This window comes from Pseudophryne corroboree, chromosome 6, assembly GCF_028390025.1.
Source record: "Pseudophryne corroboree isolate aPseCor3 chromosome 6, aPseCor3.hap2, whole genome shotgun sequence".
In the NCBI taxonomy this organism is placed as follows: Eukaryota; Metazoa; Chordata; class Amphibia; order Anura; family Myobatrachidae; genus Pseudophryne; species Pseudophryne corroboree.
This window is the reverse complement of record NC_086449.1, coordinates 837,347,041-837,373,270: the sequence shown is the minus strand read 5'-3', so window position 1 is coordinate 837,373,270 and position 26,230 is coordinate 837,347,041. Positions and strand designations below refer to the sequence as shown.

General features: G+C 48.1%; 1 protein-coding gene across 2 annotated transcripts in view; it reads left to right on the top strand.

Annotated features, from left to right (window-relative positions):
* The window catches only part of LOC134933870 (solute carrier organic anion transporter family member 1A2-like), a 111,816-nt gene that overhangs the window by 40,291 nt on the left and 45,295 nt on the right, over positions 1-26,230 (top strand). For both annotated transcript variants that reach the window (XM_063929407.1, XM_063929406.1), the window contains exon 4: positions 3,002-3,134. In XM_063929407.1, coding sequence (XP_063785477.1) covers positions 3,002-3,134 — 133 coding nt within the window. The remainder of the gene's footprint in view (positions 1-3,001; positions 3,135-26,230) is intronic.

The window sequence follows — 26,230 nt, the reverse complement described above, 5'->3', positions numbered from 1 at the left end:
CCCAACTGTCCCGATTTCAGCGGGACAGTCCCGCTATTCGGACACTGTCCCGCTGTCCCTCCTGTGGGTCACAGTGTCCCACGGGCGGGGGGGCAGTTGAGGGAGGCTTTGATCACCCGCTGCTCTGCTCTGCAAAGCAGCAAGTGATCTCTGAATAGATGCTGTGCGCACCCGCACAGCATCTATTCAGTGCGGTGAGTGAGCCGGGGGCTGCCCAGCTGCTCAGGGAGCGCTGAGAACACCCCCAAAATGATAAAATAAAAGTCCTTGGAGCATGGCCGTGCCCACTCTGTCGTAGCCATGCCCCTTCCACCCACAGGCATGCCCCTTTTCCAGCTACGCCACGCAAGTGTCCCACCTCAATAGGATTCAAAGTTGGGAGGTATGCACATACATACATACATACATATATACATACATAAATACATACATAAATAAATACATAGACATACATACATATACATACACGCACACACACACACACACACACACACACACACACACACACACACACACACACTTTCTCTCTCACACTATTTTTACATCCACTTACCACAATCTTGCTGGCCAGATCTTCAACAGTCTGCCAGCCTGGTCCTGTGTAGCCACGCCCCCTTGGTCCATGTAGCTCCACCCCCTTTCGTCCAAACGAACACTGACACTCCTCTTACTGTCACAGGGGAGAGGGGAGAAGGATTCATGCTGTCGGCGCTGCTGCGGCTGTCTGTCAGTGTCACAGGCGCAGCAGCAGGGGGGGGACAGGACTGCGCTTCAGCAGGGATGCAGAGCAGTGAAGGCACCTCTCCTGCCCGGCACATACCTGCTCTGCATCCCTTTGCTGAGCGGGTAGCGCCGGTCCTGCACACAAGGTAACAGCATTAGGTAGTGGTACTTATCAGGAGATGTCTGTGGTGGAGAAGCATGGAGGACTGCACAGCCGTGCAGTCTGACTCCCACTGTAGAGAAGATGATGCATGCACTGGGACACTGTGAGTCTCTGTAGCTGAGATCTGCTCCCGGTGTCAGCTCTGCACACTTGTACACCAGGACTCTGTCTCTCAGTCTCTGTGTGCCACTCTCTCTGAGATGGAGAAACCGTAACTTACTGTACATCATATAACTCTGCCTCCGAGTGACTCCTGGCACTAGGGGTCTAACACTAGGGGATGCACCCATAGACTCAGTGGCGGATCCAGGGGGGGCACTCGGGCCCGTGCCCCCATTGTCATTTGTGGCCTCCGTCCCCCCCCCCCGTCCCCCCGTTTGTGTCACTGAGACACGCTGCCGCTCAGTCCGGCGGCAGCATGTCTCAGCTGTCAAAAGGAGAGCGCGGCTATGTCTGGCGGCGTGTAGCGGACTTCAAACCAGCCGCTGGTTCGTGAGCCAATCAGAGCTCGCGGACCGGCAGCCAATCAGGAGCCACCGCTGCCGGTCCGCGAGCTCTGATTGGCTCACGAACCGGTGGCTAGTTTGAAGTCCTACACACCGGCGCCAGACATAGCCGCGCTCTCCTCCTGACACCCTCAGAGCCGGGTGGAGAAGCGGCAGCAGCGGTAAGCAGCTGCAACACTGCTGTGGGGGCATTTGTATACCTGCTGTGGGGGAATTTGAATACCTGCTGTGGGGGCATTTGTATACCTGGCACTGTGGGGGCAATTGTTTACCTGGCACTGTGGGGGCAATTGTTTACCCGGCACTGTGGGGGCATTTGTATACCAGACACTGTGGGGGCATTTTTGGATCTGGCACTGTAGGGGCATTTTTAGATCTGGCACTGTGGGGGCATTACTACTGGAGGCTAAACTACAAGGGGGGCATAACTACAGGGGCTAAACTACAATGGGGCAAACTACAGGGGGGCATTACTACTGGTGGCAAAACTACAAGCAGGCAAACTACTGGGGGCATTACCACTGGGAGGCTAAACTAAAGGGGGGGGGGTAAACTACTGGGGTCATAACTGCAGGGGCATTACCACTGGGGGCATAACTACTAGGGCGCTAAATGACTGCGGGAATTACTACAGGCAACATTACTACTGGGGGCAATACGGGCATTGCATAAGGTGCACCACTACTATGGGGTCAATATAAGGGGCACTACCAGTACAGTGGACATTGCATAATGAGCGCTACAACTGTGGGCATTGTATAAGAAGCGCCACCTCACATGCACCGAAGCCGCACGCAAATGTACTTCCCCTTCCATGGTGCTCCCCTATCATTTTCTTCTGGATCCGCCCCTGCATAGACTGATACACAGAACGAGACAGGTGCAGAGCACACCATGGGGGTCCTTCCGAGTTGATCGTAGCTGTGCTAAGTTTAGCACAGCTACGATCAGGCACTCAGACATGTGGGGGGACGCCCAGAACAGCGCTATTCCGCCCCGCATGTCAGTGCCGGCCTCCATCTCCCCGCAGAAATGCAAAAGCATCACACAGCGGCGATGCTTTTGCATCTCAGGCTGGCCGGGAGAACCTCTTCGCTGTCCCAGGTCGCAACGGCTGCGTGTGACGTCACGCAGCCACCACAGCCCGCCCCCCCCCCCCCCAACAGTCCGGCCACGCCTGCATTGGCCGGACCGCGCCCCCTAAACGGTTGCTTAACGCCTCCGTCCAACCCCCTCCCGTCCAGCGACTGCCTCAGAGACGATCGCTAGGCAACAACGGCGCATGCGCAGTTCCGACCTGATCGCTGAGCTGCGATAAACTGCAGCGAGCGATCGGGTAGGAATGACCCCCCATATCCTAATACAGTTGTAATCAATTAGGCTGTAAACAACACAGTCTGGTTCAAGTTTTACGGATACATAACATGCTACTTCAGTAATGGTGCCATGATGATATACTGTACAGGATGAGAAACACAGACATTGGCTTTAGTAATATGTAGGGATGTTCTAAGAGCAGTAGGGAACAAAGATCTTTCAAGGCAACTATATAATAAATCCTCACTGGTTACCTTTATAGCTCACTATTCCTTTCCTTCCTTTGTTTTAGGAAACTTATTGGTGATCACCTTTGTCAGCTACTTTGGTGCAAAGCTACATCGTCCCCGAATGATAAGTATCGGTTGTGTGGTCATGTTCCTGGGGAGCTGCATAACAGCGTTACCCCATTTCATCATGAATCGGTAAGATAAGCAATAATACACGTTATTAGATAATACAGAAAGTCATGATTTACATTTACACCTATATAAGAGTAGATATAGAGCTGTTATATTGTATCGCCGTTACAGCAGAGATCACGTATCTCCTTCCCATCAGATGCGGCCAGACACCGGTACCGTCTCATATGTAATAACAGTAATCAGATAGTCCTGAGTAACATAAGGCCAGAGAGAGAGTTAGGGGTGTAGCCAGAACTTTGTGGGCCCCATAGCAACATATTGAACACCCTTTGCATTTCTGTGTCGAGTATCATCACCAGGAAGGGCAGTCTCCTTGTCGGTACCAAATGTGAATTTGGATGGTTCAGGATCCACCCATGAACCTGGAGTAGTCGAGTTGAGAGAGCAATACACTGCAACATCTTCTCCTTGGAAGATGCGTTTATCAGCAGATCATCCAGATATGGAATTATGTTCACTCCCTGCCTGCGGAGGAGTAGCATCATCTCTGCCGTGACTTGGTGAACACCCTCAGTGCTTGGAGAGGACAACTGGCAGTGCCTGGAACTGATAGTGACAGTCCAGCAGCTTAAATCTGAGATAAGCCTGGTGAGGCGGCCAAATCGGAGTGAGAAGGTACGCATCCTTGATATCCAGGGATACTAGGAATTCCCCCTCCTCCAGACCTGAGATCACCGCTCTCAGAGACTCCATCTTGAATTTGAATTCCCTCAAATAGGGGTTCAATGACTTTAGGTTTGATATTGGTCTTACCGAACCGTCCGGTTTCGGTACCACAAACAGGTTTGAGTAATAACCCTTGCGTTGTAGGTGAGGTGGAACAGGAACAATGACATTTGTTTGAACCAGTTTTTGAATGGCATCCTGTAGGATAGCACTTTCTGTCAGCGAAGCTGGTAAGCCTGACTTGAAGAATCTGTGAGGTGGGAGTTCTTGAAACTCCAGTCTGTACCCCTGGGCAACAATATCTCTTACCCATGATGATGCCCAGATGTGACTGAAATTTTTTGTCTCGCTCCCACCTGCCTGATTTCCAGGCTGGGAGGTCCACCGTCATGCAGAAGATTTTGAGGAAGCAGAACTTGGTTTCTGTTCCTGAGATCCTGTTGGTGCAGGTTTTCTGGAATTTCACCGACCTCCCCTAAAGAAAGTGGAGGGGGGTTTGGATTTTTTAAATTTTGCGGTCCGAAAGGACTGCAGTGTAGATGTAGGATAAGATTTCCTAGTCGGTGGCGCTGCTGAGGGAAGTTGCTGCGGAAATCCACGCCTCCAATGCGTCCCCAAACAGAGCCTGACCTGTGAAGGGTAGGTTCTCCAAACTTTTCTTGGATTCTGTATCCGCTGTACATTGGCGTAGCCAGAGTCCTCTGTGTGCTGAGACCGCCATGGACGTAACTCTCACATTCAGCACGCCAATGTCCTTCATGGCCTCCACCATGAAACCTGCAGAATCCTGTATGTGACGCAAAAACAATTCAATGTAATTCCTATCCATAGTATCTAAGTCCTCAAGTAATGTGCCTGACCACTTTACTATGGCTTTAGAAATCCACGCACAAGCAATGATGGGCCTTAAAGCTACGCCATTAGCTGTGTATAGAGATTTGAGTGTAGTCTCAATCTTGCGGTCAGCCGGCTCTTTCAAAGCAGTTGAACCAGGAACGGGTAAAACCACTTTTTTTGACAACCTACAGTAGATACAGAAGTGTCTACTATAGGAGGGTTTTCCCATTTTTTTCTGTCCACTTCAGAGAAAGGAAAAGCAATAAGAACCCTTTTTGGGATCTGGAATTTTTCTCTGGGTTTTACCAGGATTTTTCAAACAAAGAGTTTAACGCCCTAGAAGCCGGGAAGGTGAGCGAGGATTTCTTACTTTCTGTAAAATAAGATTCCTCTGCCAGCTCAGGTACCTTCTCAGATATGTGTAAAATGTCCCTAATGGCTTCAATCATTAGTTGCACCCCCTTAGCAAGTGATGCATCACTCCCTCTGCATATCCCCGTCACCGTCCCCTGTATCAGAGTCGGTATCAATGTCAATTTGCATTATCTGGGCAAGTGTACGTTTTTGTGGGTATGTAGGGGGGGAAGGGGGTCTTATACGAAACAGTGGGGACTGAGTATGTCAAACCCTCAACAAATTTTCTCAAAACCTGTGTCTGTTTTCATTATGTGACATCCTAGTCGAAATCAGGGATATCATGCCACGTAGAGAATCCACACATGGGGGTTCGGATTCAGAAGGCTGGGAAAGCACATTGCAGTCCTGAGTACATGGGATAGACTCCTCTGGAGAAGATAAACACTCTGCAGCACAGGACACAGATTCCTAGGACATGGTAATGTGGATATATACACACACATTTACACATACAGGAAAATGTCAGACACAGTTTCCCCCAGAGTACCTTCAGAGAGTCACAGAGTATAAGGAGCCAGCCACACAGCGCCTCTGTAGGCAATTATTATGATAAAAGCCCGGCGCTGACTAACTAACCTTAATAGGGTAGTTAGTACTGTTAACACCTTCCCCCCCCCCCCCCCCCTGTCTATAACACCCTGGTTCCGCAGAGGATAGCTGGAGTTATCTGGAGGGCAGCGCTCCCTGTCAGCGTCCTGATCCTATGATCTGCGGGGACAAAATGGCGCTGGTGAGTGCTGGATCCGCTCTGAGGAGAAGCCCCGCCCCCTGTAATGGCACGCGGCTTGCCGCACAAATTGTATTATACTGGCCTGAGGAATTAGTTGCTAACAGCGGGATTAGCCCCTGTTAGCTGACTGACCAGTGTAGGTTATCAGCGCTGGCTCAGGACACCCCTCAATCCCTCACAGCATGTGTTGCTGAGCCTGCAATGGAGCGCAGCCGGGCAGAACTGCGCTCCCACCTTTGTGCCGCCATTCCCGCTAACCTGGCCACCAGCGCTGTTCTCACCACTCTTCTATCTTCTGGCTCTGTTAGGGGGTGGCGGCCGTGCTGCGGGAGTGAGCGGTCGCCTCGTGGGCTTGCGATCAGCATCCTCATGAGCTCAGTCTCCTGTCAGCGGAGATAGAGAACCATTAACTTCAAGAGTTGGTTCCTACTCCCCCCCCTAAGTCCCACGAAGCAGGGAGGCTGTTGCCAGCAGCCTTCCTGTACCTAACACTCTTAGAAAAACAATAAAACTAGAAAAACTCCTAGGAGCTCCCCTAGCTGTGACCGGCTCCTCCGGGCACATTTTCTAAACTGAGTCTGGTAGGAGGGGCATAGTGGGAGGAGCCAGTCCACACTATTAAACTCTTAAAGTGCCAGTGGCTCCTAGTGGACCCATCTATACCCCATGGTACTAAATTGGAACCCAGCATCCAATAGGATGTAAGAGTAAAGAATATACTGGTAGGTAATTAAAATCCTATTTTCCTCCAGCCAGACTCTGTGTGGGTTTCCCCCGAGGCCGCTCAGCATGGAGCTGTTTTCTCAAAGGTGATCAGCACATACATGAAAATCCTCCTGGGCTGTATATATTGGGTTAATGGGGGTCATTCCGAGTTGATCGCTCGCTGCTGATTTTCGCAGCGCAGCGATCAGGTGAAAAATCGGTGTTTCTGCGCATGGGTATCATCAGTAGCGGATCTTGCCACGGGCTAGCAGGACTTTTGCCCAGGGCGCCGCCTTCCGGAGGGCGCCGGCGCCATCCGGAGGGTGCCGCACCATGGCAAGATCCGCTGCTGCTGTGGTGCCCCCCGCTGTCCGTTGTGAAGGGAAACTAGACGCTACACGTCTAATTTCCCTTCCTGGAGAGGACCTTCACTGTAATGATGTGCGGTGCGCGTTGACGTCATCGCGCACCGCACAGCAAAGGTCCTCTTTACGAAGGGAACTAGACGCTTAGCGTCTAGTTTACCTTCGTGGAGAGGACCTTTGCTGTGCGGTGCGCGATGACGTCATCGCGCACCACACATCCTGCAACAGTACATGGGGCGTAACCGACCACGACCCCTGTATGGAGCCACGCCCCCTAATGCCGCCCGGGGCGCCAGAAGCCCCAGAACCTGCCCTGGCCGCAATGTGCATGCGCGTCATACGGGTACAAAGCCCATTGTGGTTGTGCACAGGTTGTAGCGAAGTTTTCAGTCGCACTGACGGCCGCAAGAAGATTGACAGGAAGAGGGCGTTTCTGGGTGTCAACTGACCGTTTTCAGGGAGTGTTTGTAAAAACGCAGGCGTGGCTGGGCGTTCGCTGGGCGGGTGTATGACGTCAAATCCGGACACGAATAGGCTGAAGTGATCGCAAGCGCTGAGTAGGTTCAGAGCTACTCAGAAACTGCATAAACTGTTTTTGCAGAGCTCGGCTGCACGTGCGTTCTCACTTCTGCTAAGCTAAAATACACTCACCAGTGGGCGGCGGCATAGCGCTTGCTACGGCTGCTAAAACTAGCTAGCGAGTGATCAACTCGGAATGACCCCCAATGTGTAAAATTTTACCTGACAAACTACAGGTCCCAGCATACCAGGTCACCTTTACCGTGTTGGACATGTTCCATCGTAGTCATGGCTGCCTGGGCGTGCTGACATTTGAGCAGATGTCCCAATTGTCCATATACCCACATTAACCACTTACCTGGCATGGTGGAATCAGATGCGACCATGCCTGCAATTGCTTTATGTGACCTGGGAGGCGACCAGTCAGATACACAGTGATAGTGGCGGCAGGGAAACTTCCCTCTGCTGCTGTCAGAGGGACCGCCAGTCCCCTCTACCTCCCTGCACCCTCCCCCACTGATTGCCGTGCTGCCGATTACTACTGATTGGTCAGCACGGCAGGATCCCCTTCCCCCAGCGGCTGCAGGCAATAGCAGCCGCTGGGGAGTGTAAATTACCCCCCCCCCCCAAGACTCCCTGTGTACCTGGAGGCTGTCCCGGCTTTCAAAATGAAAGCCGCAATGGTCGCGATGTTTCCGATGTTCTGCTGGTCACGATGTTCCTGATCGATGTTTCGATGCTTGGAGAGATATATATTTTTTAAATATTTATTTTCATTTTTTTTTTTTTACTAAAATCATTTTGGATAGGGTTACCTTCATGTTCTTCACCTAATTCACTTATAACCCCCCCCCCCCCGACAATTTCAGAGCGGTTTTTGGTGAGAAAAATCATCAGTAAAGTGGTTAAACAGTCCCATACTGTACTGCAGGCACACAAGTACAAGGCGTATAAATAGTCCTGAGAGCTTCTGGAGGCAACGCAGCAGCTCACATATTCAAAGCATGATGTGTAATGAAGAGTATAATGTTTGGCCACAGCCCCATAGTACACAGCAGGGTGCGATGAACAGCCATACCCCCAGAGCCGGATTAAGCCTTGGGGGTGCCTGGAGCTCTTAAAACAGGGGGGCCCTCGATGTAAGGTGGGGGATGTATATTAGATTGTGCATACCTCCCAACATGTCCCATTCCAATAGGAACAAAACGCTCTCTACTTGGACTTCCCTCTATATATATGATTGGCGTCAGCTGTGCTGAACTATGTAATTGATAAGAAAGGTGTTTCATCACAGGTGATTGCAATTATAAATTAAGCAGGAAGTCCAGGTAGGTGGGCGGTATGGATCATGTATATTAAATTGAAACCAATGGTGTATATTAGTTTTTACTGGTAGTGTAATATTACCTGGGTACTGTTTATAGCTCCACCTAATTGAGAGACAATTATTTTATAAACTTTTCTTGTAGTGTTACAAAGACTACTTAAACTTAAAATACAAATAGAAAAATAATTTATCTTGTCACATGCAAGAATAGCAACAGCCTCTGTACTTCTTACACACTGGGAAGGGACTCAGGAGGACTCTGTGTGTCTCTATCTAAAATAGTTTAGTTGCATGACAGTATACACAGGACTCAGACACCCAAGCGGGGAGGAGGAGAAGCTGGGATCCCTGTGTCACTTACAGCTCTCTTCACCCTCCTATCTCTCCTCTGGTCAGAAAGCTCCGTCAGTAGCTCATGAAACATCATATTCCTGTGTCTCTGCCTGCACTGCATACTGTCCTGCTCACATTCTGGCTGCTGGTTCTGCTGCTGCTTAAGAGGGAAAGCTAGTGATGTCAGTGTGCTCTGACCGGGGGGCCCGGTGTACTGTATGCCCAGCATCTCCCCCTTAATCTGGCTATGCATACCCCCATTTATTCACATGCCATAGGCACACACAAAAGTCCTCATCCCTCTCCCTGCAAATGTTGGAACAGCAAGTACCATTATCCCCTGGCATCCAGTGCCTACTTTGATTTGCATTTCACCAGGGAGTAAAGATGAGGAAAAAAACATTTTTAAATGTTTTTTTCCCTTGCTATTGAATTGGGTGATGAATGGGAGACATGGAAAGGTATTACTATCTTTGTCTTTGTTTCTCAATAGATCTTTTCTATCCATCTGTTCAATTTTTGCAATATCTGCTTCCAATTTTTCTTTTTTATAACCTTTCTCCAGAAAGTTCTTCATCAGTCTTCACTTTGTGCTTTAAACATAGCAGGGTCTGTGCAATTCCTTTTTATTTTTCGAAATTGGCCTCGTGGTATATTTGCGATCCAGTTCTGATGATGATTGCTGGTTGTTGATAGCGTGTTGTTTCCAACACACATTAAACCCGTGAATGGAAACAACACTAAGATAAGATTTGCTGAGCACATTTATAATGTAAAAACAGGCCTCAAATCACATAGCCTATCAAATCATTTCCTTGAGAAACATAACAAAGAGCCGACTGGACTCATATTCTTACCTATTCAAAAAGTAATGAAAAACTGGAGAGGAGGAGACATAACAACTGATTTAAGAAAGCAAGCAAGCAAATGGATATTTGAACTAAAAACTTTACAACCATCCGGAGTCCGGACACAACATTGATATTGAACTCAACGCCTTTTTATAACATACACACTACTTTACACTAGAGATGTGCACCGGACATTTTTCGGGTTTTGTGTTTTGGTTTTGGATTCGGTACCGCGGCCGTGTTTTGGATTCGGACGCATTTTGGCAAAACCTCCCTGAAAATTTTTTGTCGGATTCGGGTGTGTTTTGGATTCGGTGTTTTTTTTCCCAAAAAACTCTCAAAAACAGCTTAAATCATAGAATTTGGGGGTAATTTTGATCCCATAGTATTATTAACCTCAATAACCATAATTTCCACTCATTTCCAGTTTATTCTGAACACCTCACACCTCACAATATTATTTTTAGTCCTAAAATTTGCACCAAGGTCGCTGGATGACTAAGCTAAGCGACCCAAGTGGCCGACACAAACACCTGGCCCATCTAGGAGTGGCACTGCAGTGTCACGCAGGATGGCCCTTCCAAAAAATTGGCCCCAAACATCACATGATGCAAAGATAAATTAAAGAAAAAAGAGGTGCAAGATGGAATTGTCCTTGGGCCCTCCCACCCACCCTTATGTTGTATAAACAGGACATGCACACTTTAACAAACCCATCATTTCAGTGACAGCGTCTGCCACACGACTGTGGCTGAAATGACTGGTTGGTTTGGGCCCCCACCAAAAAAGAGGCAATCAATCTCTCCTTGCACAAACTGGCTCTACAGAGGCAAGATGTCCACCTCATCATCATCCTCCGATATATCACCGTGTACATCCCCCTCCTCACAGATTATCAATTCGTCCCCACTGGAATCCACCATCTCAGCTCCCTGTGTACTTTCTGGAGGCAATTGATGGTGAATTTCTCCACGGAGGAATTGATTATAATTCATTTCAATGAACATCATCTTCTCCACATTTCCTGGAAGTAACCTCGTACGCCGATTGCTGACAAGGTGACCGGCTGCACTAAACACTCTTTCGGAGTACACACTTGTGGGAGGGCAACTTAGGTAGAATAAAGCCAGTTTGTCAAAATGGAATATATGACCGCAGTCATACGTAACACTTCGAAACGATTTGACAAAGTATGGTCCCCGTGGCTAACCCTCCAACAGGCCTCCTCCCCATTTGTGACCTGACGCGGCACGCCATGGCCTTAGCCACCTCCTGCCCCAGAGGGTCACCCCTCCTCCCCCCCCCCCCCTATTTCCCCTGCTTCTTTCTCTGCTTGGAGGCGCTCAGCCTCTTCCGCTTTCCTGTCCTCTCCTACTCGCTCTCTGAGTATTCTTTTCTACTTACTGCCTTTGCTGACTCTCTATGACGGAATGCCACTCCGTTGCCGAGAGTTCCCCATCGCATATGTCTCAACTTTAACCTTTAAAACTAGGGGAAAACAAAAACCAAAAAAGGATCGACTTTACTGTTGTAACAATTTACTGTAATTACATTTGTTCTTTAAACACCCAAATTGTCCGGGTGTTCTGTTACCAATGTATTCTTTTTATGATCCACCCAATAAAACGTGTTTAAAAAAAAAAAAAAGAATAAAGCCAGTTTGTGCAAGGGCCTCCAAATTGCCTCTTTTTCCTGCCAGTATACGCACGGACTGTCTGACGTGCCTACTTGGATGCGGTCACTCATATAATCCTCCACCATTCTTTCAATGGTGACAGAATCATATGCAGTGCCAGTAGACGACATGTCAGTAATCGTTGGCAGGTCCTTCAGTCCGGACCAGATGTCAGCACTCGCTCCAGACTGCCCTGCATCACCGCCAGCGGGTGGGCTCGGAATTCTTAGCCTTTTCCTCGCAGCCCCAGTTGCGGGAGAATGTGAAGGAGGAGCTGTTGACGGGTCACGTAACCCTCCACATTTTTGTTCTCCATTTTTTAATGTGTGGAATTATATGCCAGTAATATATCAATAGCAATGGCCTACTGTACTGTACTATATATGTATACTGTTGGGTCACCAAAATGCTGCACTGTAATACTATATATACTGCTCGCAAAAATGCCGCACAGATATGGAATGGATACGTGCACTCAGTGACACAGAGCTGCAAGATACAACAATGGCCTACTGTACACAACTATATACTGTTGGGTCACCAAAATGCTGCACTGTAATACTATATATACTGCTCACAAAAATGCCGCACAGATATGGAATGGATACGTGCAGTGACACAGAGCTGCAAGATACAGCAATGGCCTACTGTACAACTATATACTGTTGGTCACCAAAATGCTGCACTGTAATACTATATATACTGCTCACAAAAATGCCGCACAGATATGGAATGGATACGTTCAGTGACACAGAGCTGCAAGATACAGCAATGGCCTACTGTACACAACTATATACTGTTGGGTCACCAAAATGCTGCACTGTAATACTATATATACTGCTCACAAAAATGTTGCACAGATATGGAATGGATACGTGCAGTGACACAGAGCTGCAAGGTACAGCTATGGCATACTGTACACAACTATATACTGTTGGGTCACCAAAATGCTGCACTGTAATACTATATATACTGCTCACAAAAATGCTGCACAAATATGGAATGGATACGTGCAGTGACACAGAGCTGCAAGATACAGCAATGGGCTACTGTACAACTATATACTGTTGGTCACCAAAATGCTGCACTGTAATACTATATATACTGCTCACAAAAATGCAGAACAGATGTGGAATGGATACGTGCAGTGACACAGAGCTGCAAGATACAGCAATGGCCTACTGTACTACTATAATTATTATATACTGGTGGTCCCCAGTCCCCACAATAAAGCACACCGATCAGATATTTGCAGCACACTGAGCACAGATATGGAGCGTTTTCAGGCAGAGAACGTAGATATTTTCAGCACACTGAGCACAGATTATTTGCAGCACACTGAGCACAAATATTTGCAGCACACTGAGCACAGATTACGGAGCTTTTCAGGGAGAGAACGCTGTCACTTCCTCTCCATTCAATCTCCAATGCACGAGTGAAAATGGCGGCGACGCGCGGCTCCTTATATAGAATATGAATCTCGCGAGAATCCGACAGCGGGATGATGACCTTCTGGCGCGTTCTGGTTAACCGAGCAAGGCGGGAAGATCCGAGGCTGCCTCGGAACCGTGTAAAATGGGTGAAGTTCGGGAGGGTTCAGATCTCGAGGAACTGAACCCGCTCCTCTCTACTTTACACTAAGTGGCACCTGTATGTATATTTTTCTATTTTTATTATATATATTTTTATAATTTTTTATTTTTAATTTTAATCAAAAATAAAAATGAAGAACCTTGTATTAAAACCATTTCCATGTGCTTCCCGCACTTTTTGATGTCACTTCCAGCCGGAAGTCCCGGAAGTTCCTGTTTTCCCAAAGGAAATGTTAGTATAAAGGACATTTTAACTGAGCAGCCACCTTGAAAAAGTGCTTTCAATAGCACGAAACGTGTTGGTGGACAAGTGGGACTTCAGAGGAGAGCAACATGCTGCCGCCAAGCAGCTCTGGCGGTACACCGACTGACGTCACCTCCCGGCTTTGCAGTTACACCTTTCTCCCGCTGGACGCAGCGGTGAGCTCAGCGCCGCCGGCCACAGACAGCCTTAACATCGACGGCTGAGGAATCCCGTGGGTAAGGTAGGGACAGTTAGGCTCCGGACATCCAACTCTGAATACCACCAACTTATATCTCTCTCAAAAGAGCTGTAAACAATCGTGTTTTTAAAAAAAATAATTTTTTTTTTTTTACAGGTGCCACATTCATTTACACATTTTTTCCCATTCACCTACTGGCACTCATTTTTCCATTTATATCTCTCACCATGGGGGATATTCAATTTGGCCCGGGGTGCCGGGTGATAAGTATCGGCCGGTGGGGGCTATTTAATTGGCCCCGATAAGACGGCACGTGCCGCGGCTTATCGGGGGTTTTGCTTCACCTGCCTCCGGCAGGCGAAGCAAAATGCCTGATAACAGCCCCGTTTTCAACCGAAAACGGGGCTGTTTCACCCGAAAACACACAGGTTTCACTGAACTTGTGTGTTTTCGGGTGTAAGAGGACTTGTTACCGGCCGAGCAAATTAAATAGCCCGACCGCAGCACCCGAAGAAACATCGGGGGTTTTTACTCCCGATGTCTCTTCGGACCAAATTGAATATCCCCCCATATGTGTTGTGGACACCCACAGAGGGAGAAAATCCTGAGGTGTCGGTATTTCACCGCTAGTAAGGATTCTGATGTCAGCATTGTAACTGCTTCCCGTTTATCAGTTTAACAGTTTATCAGTTTTACCGTTTAACAGTAATAAAAAACATAAAATCCTACATTAGATTTTTAGCAAAAAAAATTAAATAAATTATTATCACGTTTTGGCCATTTTGTCAAGATTTATGGGCGGTATTCAAATGATATATCACACCCAATCTCCTTTCTAAAGTGATCTCCGTTATTGCGCATATTGCGCCCATAGTAATCTGATTTAGCTGCGTAAAAGGTTGGGCGCCCTAGCTACCCCAGGGGTAATAAGCTGAAATGATTATAACACTCCCGTCAGCAGAAACAGAACGGGTGTGGAAGGGGGTGAAAAGAATTGAATACCGCCCATATGTCATGTTGAATAAGCTGAATGATTTCATTTTCTGATTGCTGTGAAAAAAAGTTGAAAGTACATTTGTGTGATTACTGCATATAACCAGAGGCGTAGCGTGGAGACATGACACCCGGAGCAGGGTCATGTCACGGCGCCCCCACCCACCACCACACACACATACATACATACATACATACATACAGTACATACACATTTAGGCACAGACATACATAAACACACAAATACAGTATATATAGATATATATACACACACACACACACACACACACACACACACACAGATATACACAGACATACATATATACACACAGACATACATAAACATACACATATTCTCACACATACTGTATACAAAGATATATATATATACACAAACACACACATAAATGTATACACATTAGCACACAGACATATACACACACATTTACACACAAACACAGACATATACACATAAACACACAGTATACACAGACATAAACACGCAGTATACACATACATATACACAGTATACACAGACATATACACACACACACACACACACACACACACAGTATACACAGACACACACACACACACACATACACAGACATATACACACAATATACACAAACATATACACACACACACACACACACACTATACGCACACATAGACACACACACACACACACACACACACACACACTATACACACACATATACACACAGACATATACACACAGTATACACAGACATATACACACACACACACACACACACACACTATACACACACACATATACACACATATACACAGACATATACACACAGTAATTCTCACCAAAAGGGCAGCAGCAGAGCAGCTCCTCGTCCCAGCCTGGAGGGGCGGAGCTTCTATGTGAGTGACAGGCTGTACCTCTGTGGGTAGAAGGAAAGGACTGAGGAAAGGGAAGGGGTGGCCACCACACTGCCTGCATGTTTCATATCACTGAATGCAGATCCCTGACAGCCAGGAAAGTTCTTCTGACAAGCCTCCAAACCTCCCCTCTTCCCTAACAACACACCACACTGCACTGCACTGCACTGGATTCTCTGCACTGTGCAATCAGTAACATGGAACATACAGGCAGTGTGGTGGCCACCCCTTCCCTCTCTTCTAGCCATTTCCACCTACCCCTGCCCGAGATCCCGGCTCTCAGCTGTGCAGTGAGAAGGCGACTGGAGCTCCAGCTCCACTTGTTCCCCCCTCCCTACGCCCCTGCATATAACAATGACATTTATCTTGGAAAGACTACAGTAGCTATGAACAAAGTGTCAAAAATTATCAAAGGGACGAGATAGCCCTCAGTGGTGAAGGGGTTCAAAAAGTTTGAATTTAGTTTTTTGCTATTTCAAATACTATGCATCAAAAGAACAGCTTTTATATTTTCTCTTTCGTTCAAAGTTTATTATTCTTACAGTTTGCAATTAAAAGTTCACAGTATGGGAATAAATAAGAATTTACTTACCAATAATTCTATTTCTCGGAGTCCGTAGTGGATGCTGGGGTTCCTGAAAGGACCATGGGGAATAGCGGCTCCGCAGGAGACAGGGCACAAAAAGTAAAGCTTTAGGATCAGGTGGTGTGCACTGGCTCCTCCCCCTATGACCCTCCTCCAAGCCTCAGTTAGGATACTGTGCCCGGACGAGCGTACACAATAAGGAAGGATTTATGAATCCCGGGTAAGACTCATACCAGCCACACCAATCACACTGTACAACCTGTGATCTGAACCCAGTTAACAGTATGATAACAGCGGAGCCTCTGAAAGATGGCTCACAACAATAATAACCCGATTTTTGTAACTATGTACAAGTATTGCAGATAATCCGCACTTGGGATGGGCGCCCAGCATCCACTACGGACTCCGAGAAATAGAATTATCGGTAAGTAAATTCTTATTTTCTCTATCGTCTTAGTGGATGCTGGGGTTCCTGAAAGGACCATGGGGATTATACCAAAGCTCCCAAACGGGCGGGAGAGTGCGGATGACTCTGCAGCACCGAATGAGAGAACTCCAGGTCCTCCTTAGCCAGGTTATCAAATTTGTAGGATTTTACAAACGTGTTTTCCCCTGACTAAATAGCCGCTCGGCAAAGTTGTAAAGCCGAGACCCCTCGGGCAGCCGCCCAAGATGAGCCCACCTTCCTTGTGGAATGGGCATTTACATATTTTGGCTGTGGCAGGCCTGCCACAGAATGTGCAAGCTGAATTGTATTACACATCCAACTAGCAAAAGTCTGCTTAGAAGCAAGAGCACCCAGTTTGTTCGGTGCATACAGGATAACAGCAAGTCAGTTTTCCTGACTCCAGCCGTCCTGGAACCTATATTTTCAGGGCCCTGACCACATCTAGCAACTTGGAGTCCTCCAAGTCCCTAGTAAGCGCAAGACACCACAATAAGCTGGTTCAGGTGAAACACTGACACCACCTTAGGGAGAGAACTGGGGACGAGTCCGCAGCTCTGCCCTGTCCGAATGGACAAACAGATATGGGCTTTTTTTTGAGAAAAAAAACCACCAATTTGACACTCGCCTGGTCCAGGCCAGATCCAAGAGCATGTTCACTTTTCATGTGAGATGCTTCAAATCCACAGATTTGACTGGTTTTAAACCAATGTGTTTTGAGGAATCCCAGAACTACGTTGAGATCCCACAGTGCCACTGGAGGCACAAAAGGGGGTTGTATATGCAATACTCCCTTGACAAACTTCTGGACTTCAGGAACTGAAGCCAATTCTTTCTGGAAGAAAAATCGACAGGGCCGAAATTTGAACCTTAATGGACCCCAATTTGAGGCCCATAGACACTCCTGTTTGCAGGAAATGCAGGAATCGACCGAGTTGAAATTTCTTCGTGGGGCCTTCCTGGCCTCACACCACGCAACATATTTTCGCCACATGTGGTGATAATGTTGTGCGGTCACCTCCTTTCTGGCTTTGACCAGGGTAGGAATGACCTCTTCCTGAATGCCTTTTCCCTTAGGATCCGGCGTTCCACCGCCATGCCGTCAAACGCAGCTGCGGTAAGTCTTGGAACAGACATGGTACTTGCTGAAAAAAGTCCCTTCTTAGCGGCAGAGGCCATAAGTCCTCTGTGAGCATCTCTTGAAGTTCCGGGTACCAAGTCCTTCTTGGCCAATCCGGAGCCATGAGTATAGTTCTTACTCCTCTACGTCTTATAATTCTCAGTACCTTAGGTATGAAAAGCAGAGGATGGAACACATACACCGACTGGTACACCCACGGTGTTACCAGAACGTCCACAGCTATTGCCTGAGGGTCTCTTAACCTGGCGCAATACCTGTCCCGTTTTTTGTTCAGACGGGACGCCATCATGTCCACCTTTGGTAATTCCCAACGGTTTACAATCATGTGGAAAACTTCCCCATGAAGTTCCCACTCTGCCGGGTGGAGGTCGTGCCTACTGAGGAAGTCTGCTTCCCAGTTTCCATTCCCGGAATGAAACACTGCTGACAGTGCTATCACATGATTTTCCGCCCAGCGAAAAGTCCTTGCAGTTTTTGCCACTGCCCTCCTGCTTCTTGTGCCGCCCTGTCTATTTACGTGGGCGACTGCCGTGATGTTTTATCCCACTGGATCAATACCGGCTGACCTTGAAGCAGAGGTCTTGCTAAGCTTAGAGCATTATAAATTTACCCTTAGCTATATTTATGTGGAGAAAAGTCTCCAGACTTGATCACACTCCCTGGAAATTTTTTCCCTGTGTGACTGCTCCCCAGCCTCTCGGGCTGGCCTCCGTGGTCACCAACATCCAAAACTGAATGCCGAATCTGCGGCCCTCTAGAAGATGAGCACTCTGTAACCACCACAGGAGAGACACCCTTGTCCTTGGATATAGGGTTATCCGCTGATGCATCTGAAGATGCGATCCGGACCATTTGTCCAGCAGATCCCACTGAAAAGTTCTTGCATGAAATCTGCCGACTGGAATTGCTTCGAAGGAAATCACCATTTTTTTACCATGGCCCTTGTGCAATGATGCACTGATTTTAGGAGGTTCCTGACTAGCTCGGATAACTCCCTGGCTTTCTCTTCCGGGAGAAACACCTTTTTCTGGACTGTGTCCAGAATCATCCCTAAGCACAGGAGACTTGTTGTCGGGATCAGCTGCGATTTTGGAGTATTTAGAATCCACCCCTGCTGTTGTAACAGTATCCGAGATAGTGCTACTCCGACCTCCAACTGTTCCCTGGACTTTGCCCTTATCAGGAGATCGTCCAAGTAAGGGATAATTAAGACGCCTTTTCTTCGAAGAAGAACCATCATTTCGGCCATTACCTTGGTAAAGACCCGGGGTGCCGTGGACAATCCAAACGGCAGCGTCTGAAACTGATAGTGACAGTTCTGTACCACGAACCTGAGGTACCCTTAGTGATAAGGGCAAATTTTGGGACATGGAGGTAAGCATCCCTGATGTCTCGGGACACCATATAGTCCCCTTCTTCCCGGTTCGTTATCACTGCTCTGAGTGACTCCATCTTGATTTGAACCTTTGTAAGTGTTCAAATTTTTTTAGATTTAGAATAGGTCTCACCTAGCCTTCTGGCTTCAGTATCACAATATAGTGTGGAATAATACCCCCTTTTCTTGTTGTAGGAGGGGTAATTTAATTATCACCTGCTGGGAATACAGCTCGTGAATTGTTTCCCATACTGCCTCCTTGTCGGAGGGAGACCTTGGTAAAGCAGACTTCAGGAGCCTGCGCAGGGGAAACGTCTCGACATTCCAATCTGTACCCCTGGGATACTACTTGTAGGATCCAGGGGTCCTGTACGGTCTCAGCGTCATGCTGAGAGCTTGTCAGAAGCGGTGGAACGCTTCTGTTCCTGGGAATGGGCTGCCTGCTGCAGTTTTCTTCCCTTTCCTCTATCCCTGGGCAGATATGACTCTTATAGGGACGAAAGGACTGAAGCTGAAAAGACGGTGTCTTTTTCTGCAGAGATGTGACTTAGGGTAAAAAACGGTGGATTTTCCAGCAGTTGCCGTGGCCACCAGGTCCGATGGACCGACCCCAAATAACTCCTCTTCCTTTATACGGCAATACACCTTTGTGCCGTTTGGAATCTGCATCACCTGACCACTGTCGTGTCCATAAACATCTTCTGGCAGATATGGACATCGCACTTACTCTTGATGCCAGAGTGCAAATATCCCTCTGTGCATCTCGCATATATAGAAATGCATCCTTTAAATGCTCTATAGTCAATAAAATACTGTCCCTGTCAAGGGTATCAATATTTTTAGTCAGGGAATCCGACCAAGCCACCCCAGCTCTGCACATCCAGGCTGAGGCGATCGCTGGTCGCAGTATAACACCAGTATGTGTGTATATACTTTTTATGATATTTTCCAGCCTCCTGTCAGCTGGCTCCTTGAGGACGGCCCTATCTATAGACGGTACCGCCACTTGTTCTGATAAGCGTGTGAGCGCCTTATCCACCCTAAGGGGTGTTTCCCAACGCGCCCTAACTTCTGGCGGGAAAGGGTATACCGCCCATATTTTCTATCGGGGGGAACCCACGCATCATCACACACTTCATTTAATTTATCTGATTCAGGAAAAACTACGGTAGTTTTTTCACATCCCACATAATACCCTCTTTTGTGGTACTTGTAGTATCAGAAATATGTAACACCTCCTTCATTGCCCTTAACGTGTGGCCCTAATAAGGAATACGTTTGTTTATTCACCGTCGACACTGGATTCAGTGTCCCTGTCTGTGTCTGTGTCGACCGACTAAAGTAAACGGGCGTTTTAAAACCCCTGACGGTGTTTTTGAGACGTCTGGGCCGGTACTAATTGTTTGTCGGCCGTCTCATGTCGTCAACCGACCTTGCCGCGTGTTGACATTATCACGTAATTCCCTAAATAAGCCATCCATTCCGGTGTCGACTCCCTAGAGAGTGACATCACCATTACAGGCAATTGCTCCACCTCCTCACCAACATCGTCCTCATACATGTCGACACACACGTACCGACACACAGCACACACACAGGGAATGCTCTGATAGAGGACAGGACCTACTAGCCCTTTGGAGAGACAGAGGGAGAGTTTGCCAGCACACACCAAAAACGCTATAATTATATAGGGACAACCTTATATAAGTGTTTTCCCTTATAGCATCTTTTTTATATATTTCTAACGCCAAATTAGTGCCCCCCCTCTCTGTTTTAACCCTGTTTCTGTAGTGCAGTGCAGGGGAGAGCCTGGGAGCCTTCCCTCCAGCCTTTCTGTGAGGGAAAATGGCGCTGTGTGCTGAGGAGATAGGCCCCGCCCCTTTTTCGGCGGCCTCGTCTCCCGCTCTTAACGGATTCTGGCAGGGGTTAAATATCTCCATATAGCCCCCGGAGGCTATATGTGAGGTATTTTTAGCCAAAAATAGGTTTTCATTGCCTCCCAGGGCGCCCCCCTTCCAGCGCCCTGCACCCTCAGTGACTGCCGTGTGAAGTGTGCTGAGAGGAAATGGCGCACAGCTGCAGTGCTGTGCGCTACCTTAGAAGACTGAGGAGTCTTCATGCCGCCGATTCTGGACCTTCTTCTTGTTTCAGCATCTGCAAGGGGGCCGGCGGCGAGGCTCCGGTGACCATCCAGGCTGTACCTGTGATCGTCCCTCTGGAGCTAATGTCCAGTAGCCAAAGAAGCCAATCCATCCTGCACGCAGGTGAGTTCACTTCTTCTCCCCTAAGTCCCTCGTTGCAGTGATCCTGTTGCCAGCAGGACTCACTGTAAAATAAAAAACCTAAGCTAAACTTTTCAAAGCAGCTCTTTAGGAGAGCCACCTAGATTGCACCCTTCTCGGCCGGGCACAAAAATCTAACTGAGGCTTGGAGGAGGGTCATAGGGGGAGGAGCCAGTGCACACCACCTGATCCTAAAGCTTTACTTTTTGTGCCCTGTCTCCTGCGGAGCCGCTATTCCCCATGGTCCTTTCAGGAACCCCAGCATCCACTAGGACGATAGAGAAAACATGCTTTTGTACTTAACTTTAAAGGGCCCCATACACTAGAGCGACCACATGTCGGAGGCGGGTTCGGCCAAGATACATCATATGCTGTCCTTTTGCATATGATATATCCTGGGCGATCCCAGCCATGCCCCCAGGTCGGACCTGATTGAATGTGCCTTACATTGAATCTGGAGGATCCGATCCGATGCTCACGGTAACGCGCATCGGATCGGATCGGAAACACCTCCAAAATGCTCAATTTCATATTGGCCCAAATGCCCGAAATCAGCTGAAATCGGGCATTATCGCTCTAGTGTATGGGGCCCTTTAGATGGTTCCTTGGTGGTTGCCGCTAAATGACATCTTCATCCGATGTATCTCTGTTTAATAGTTATTGTGACGGCTATGTTTTATAGCTCTATTGCAGACCGCATCATGCATTTTACAGTGTGAATGTTTTGCAGGTTTTTGCATATTATGTGTGGTACTGTAGGTTTGAAGTCTAGCCAAAATCATCTTTGAGTTCCTGTTAGAGAAAATACACAGAAGTCTTTGATTAAACAAACATTTCATAAGCTACTCTAATTATATGAAATTGTTTCTTTTTGTTTGCAGAATCATTACTTGGCTCTACAGATAATGACAGTTTATTCTATTGTGTGTTGAAGGCAGCAAGTGAAAAACCCATTTAGAATGTGAATAGATCTCAATAATTATGTGTATTCTCAGGGGCGTAGCCAGAACTTTGTGGGCCCCATAGCAACATTTTGAAGGGGCCCCCGTCCAAATGCTTCTAGAGAGACACTTCTCTGCAATATATATATTCTCTGCCCTATAGTAGTGCCCTAGTTCATTTTCTGAACCATAGCAGAGCCTTATCTAATGTTACGCCCCATATTTGTGCCCCAGATCCTTTTATGAATTGCAGTAGTGCTTAAGTTCCCCCTATGTCACATGTCAGAGCTGCCAGTACACATTATGCCGCACAGTACCCCTATTCACATTATGATATACTGTATAGTGCTACCCGTTCACATTGTGCCTCACTACAGTGCCCCGGTTCATATTATATAACATTATAATGCCCTCTAGTTCATTTTATACCACACTACAATGATCAGGTCCACGGGCATTCCTAGATATATTGCAGACCCCAAGGAAAAAGTTTGAAAGGGCCCCTACCTAGCACCCAATGGCGAAAAAATTATATAACACATGTAACTGTGACAGGGAAGGTGGCCCCTCTCAGCTCTGGCCCCATAGCAGCTGCACTCCCTGCACCTATGGTAGCTACACCCTGTATATAGCACATGTAACTGTGACAGGGAAGGTGGCCCCTCTCAGCTCTGGCCCCATAGCAGCTGCTCTCCCTACACCTATGGTAGCTACACCCTGTATATAGCACATGTAACTGTGACAGGGAAGGTGGCCCCTCTCAGCTCGGGGCCCCATAGCAGCTGCACTCCCTGCACCTATCATAGCTACACCCTGTATATAACACATGTAACTGTGACAGGGAAGGTGGCCCCTCTCAGCTCTGGGCCCCATAGCAGCTGCACTCCCTGCACCTATGGTAGCTACACCCTGTATATAACACATGTAACTGTGACAGGGAAGGTGGCCCCTCTCAGCTTTGGCCCCATAGCAGCTGCACTCCCTGCATTTACGGTAGCTACATCCTGTATATAACACATGTAACTGTGACAGAGAAGGTGGCCCCTCTCAGCTCTGGCCCCATAGCAGCTGCACTCCCTGCACCTATGGTAGCTACACCCTGTATATAACACATGTAACTGTGACAGGGAAGGTGGCCCCTCTCAGCTCTGGGCCCCATAGCAACTGCACTGCTTGCACCTATGGTAGTTACACTCTGTATATAACACATGTAACTGTGACAGGGAAGGTTGCTCCTCTCAGCTCTTGGCCCCATAGCAGCTGCACTCCCTGCACCTATGGTAGCTACACCTATGTATATAATACATGTAACTGTGACAGGGAAGGTGGCCCCTCTCAGCTCTAAGCCCCATAGCAGCTGCACTCCCTGCACCTATGGTAGCTACACCCTGTATATAACACATGTAACTGTGACAGGGAGGGTGGCCCCTCTCAGCTCTGGCCCCATAGCAGCTGCACTCCCTGCACCTATGGTAACTACACCCTGTATATAACACATGTAACTGTGACAGGGAAGGTGGCCCCTCTCAGCTCTGGGCCCCATAGCAGCTGCACTGCTTGCACCTATGGTAGTTACACCCTGTATATAACACATGTAACTGTGACAGGGAAGGTGGCTCCTCTCAGCTCTGGGCCCCATAGCAGCTGCACTGCCTGCACCTATGGTAGTTACACCCTGTATATGGGTGGTCTTCTGTTTGCCGGCGGTCGGGCTCCCGGCGCTCAGTATACCGGCGCCGGGAGCCCGACAGCCGGCATACCGACACTTATTTTCCCTCGTGGGGGTCCACGACCCCCATAGAGGGAGAATAAAATAGTGTGGCGCGCGTAGCGTGACGAGCGCAGCGAGCCCGCAAGGGGCTCATTTGCGCTCGCCAAGCTGTCGGTAAGCCGGCGGTCGGGCTCCCGGCGCCGGGATGCTGGTCGCCGGGAGCCCGACCGCCGGCCAGCCGTAGTGAACCCCTGTATATAACACATGTAACTGTGACAGGGAAGGTGGCCCCTCTCAGCTCTGGGCCCCATAGCAGCTGCACTCCCTGCACCTATGGTAGCTACACCCCTGTATATAACACATGTAACTGTGACAGGGAAGGTGGCCCCTCTCAGCTCTGGCCCCATAGCAGCTGCACTCCCTGCACCTATGGTAGCTACACCCTATATATAGCACATGTAACTGTGACAGGGAAGGTGGCCCCTCTCAGCTCTGACCCCATAGCAGCTGCACTCCCTGCACCTATGGCAGCTACACCTTGTATATAACACGTGTAACTGTGATAGGGAAGGTGGTCCCTCTCAGCTCTGGGCCCCATAGCAGCTGTACTCCCTGCACCTATGGTAGCTACACCCTGTATATAACACATGTAACTGTGACAGGGAAGGTGGCCCCTCTCAGCTCTGGCCCCATAGCAGCTGTACTCCCTGCATTTATGGTAGCTACACCTATGTATATAACACATGTAACTGTGACAGGGAAGGTGGCTCCTCTCAGCTCTGGGCCCCATAGCAGCTGCACTCCCTGCACCTATGGTAGCTACACCCTGTATATAACACATGTAACTGCGACAGGGAAGGTGGCCCTCTCAGCTCTGGCCCCATAGCAGCTGTACTCCCTGCACCTATGGTAGCTGCACCCTGTATATAACACATGTAACTGTGACAGGGAAGGTGGCCCCTCTCAGCTCTGGGCCCCATAGCAGCTGCACTCCCTGCACCTATGGTAGCTACACCCTGTATATAACACATGTAACTGCGACAGGGAAGGTGGCCCCTCTCAGCTCTGGGCGCCATAGCAGCTGCACTGCCTGCACCTATGGTAGCTATACCCTGTATATAACACATGTAACTGTGACAGGGAAGGTGGCCCCTCTCAGCTCTGAACCCATAGCAGCTGCACTCCCTGCACCTATGGTAGCTACACCCTGTATATAGCACATGTAACTGTGACAGGGAAGGTGGCCCCTCTCAGCCCCATAGCAGCTGCACTCCCTGCACCTATGGTAGCTACACCCTGTATATAACACATGTAACTGTGACAGGGAAGGTCGCTCCTCTCAGCTCTTGGCCCCATAGCAGCTGCACTCCCTGCACCTATGGTAGCTACACCCAGGGGTGTATCTAGGGGTCCGAGCACCCCTGGCAAATTAAGGGACTGGCGCCCCCCCTCCCCCCTCTGATTTGAGATAGGGAAGATGGGTGTATGTATGTTTGTGTGTGTCTATATCATATATATATATATATATATATATAGTGGTCGAAGTGGAAATTTTGAAGTGGGAGTATGGGAAAGTAAAGGCTGTAATATGTGCACGCCCCGGAAAAAGAGGCATGTCCCTTATACACATTATTCACCACAATAGTAGCATTTAACATTATGCCTCATGGAATGAGCCAAAATTCACATTACGCGACATAGTATAAGCCGAAATTCACATACAGTATGCCACACAGTATGAGCCGAAATTCACATCATCTCACACAGTATGAGCCGAAATTCACATCATCTCACACAGTATGAGCCGAAATTCACATCATCTCACACAGTATGAGCCGAAATTCACATCATCTCACACAGTATGAGCCAAATTTAAATTATATCACACAGTATGAACCGAAATTCACATCATCTCACACAGTATGAGCCGAAATTCACATCATCTCACACAGTATGAGCCGAAATTCACATCATCTCACACAGTATGAACCGAAATTCACATTATATCACACAGTATGAACCGAAATTCACATTATAGCACACAGTATGAGCCAAATTCACAATATACCACACAGTATGAGCCAAAATTCACATTGTATCACACAGTATGAGGCATAATTCACATTAAGCCACAGTATATGCCGAAATTCACATTATGCCACACAGTAGGAGCCACAAGTCACATTATGCCACACACTATGATCCACAATTCACACTGACTGAGACAAAATTCACATTATGCCACAC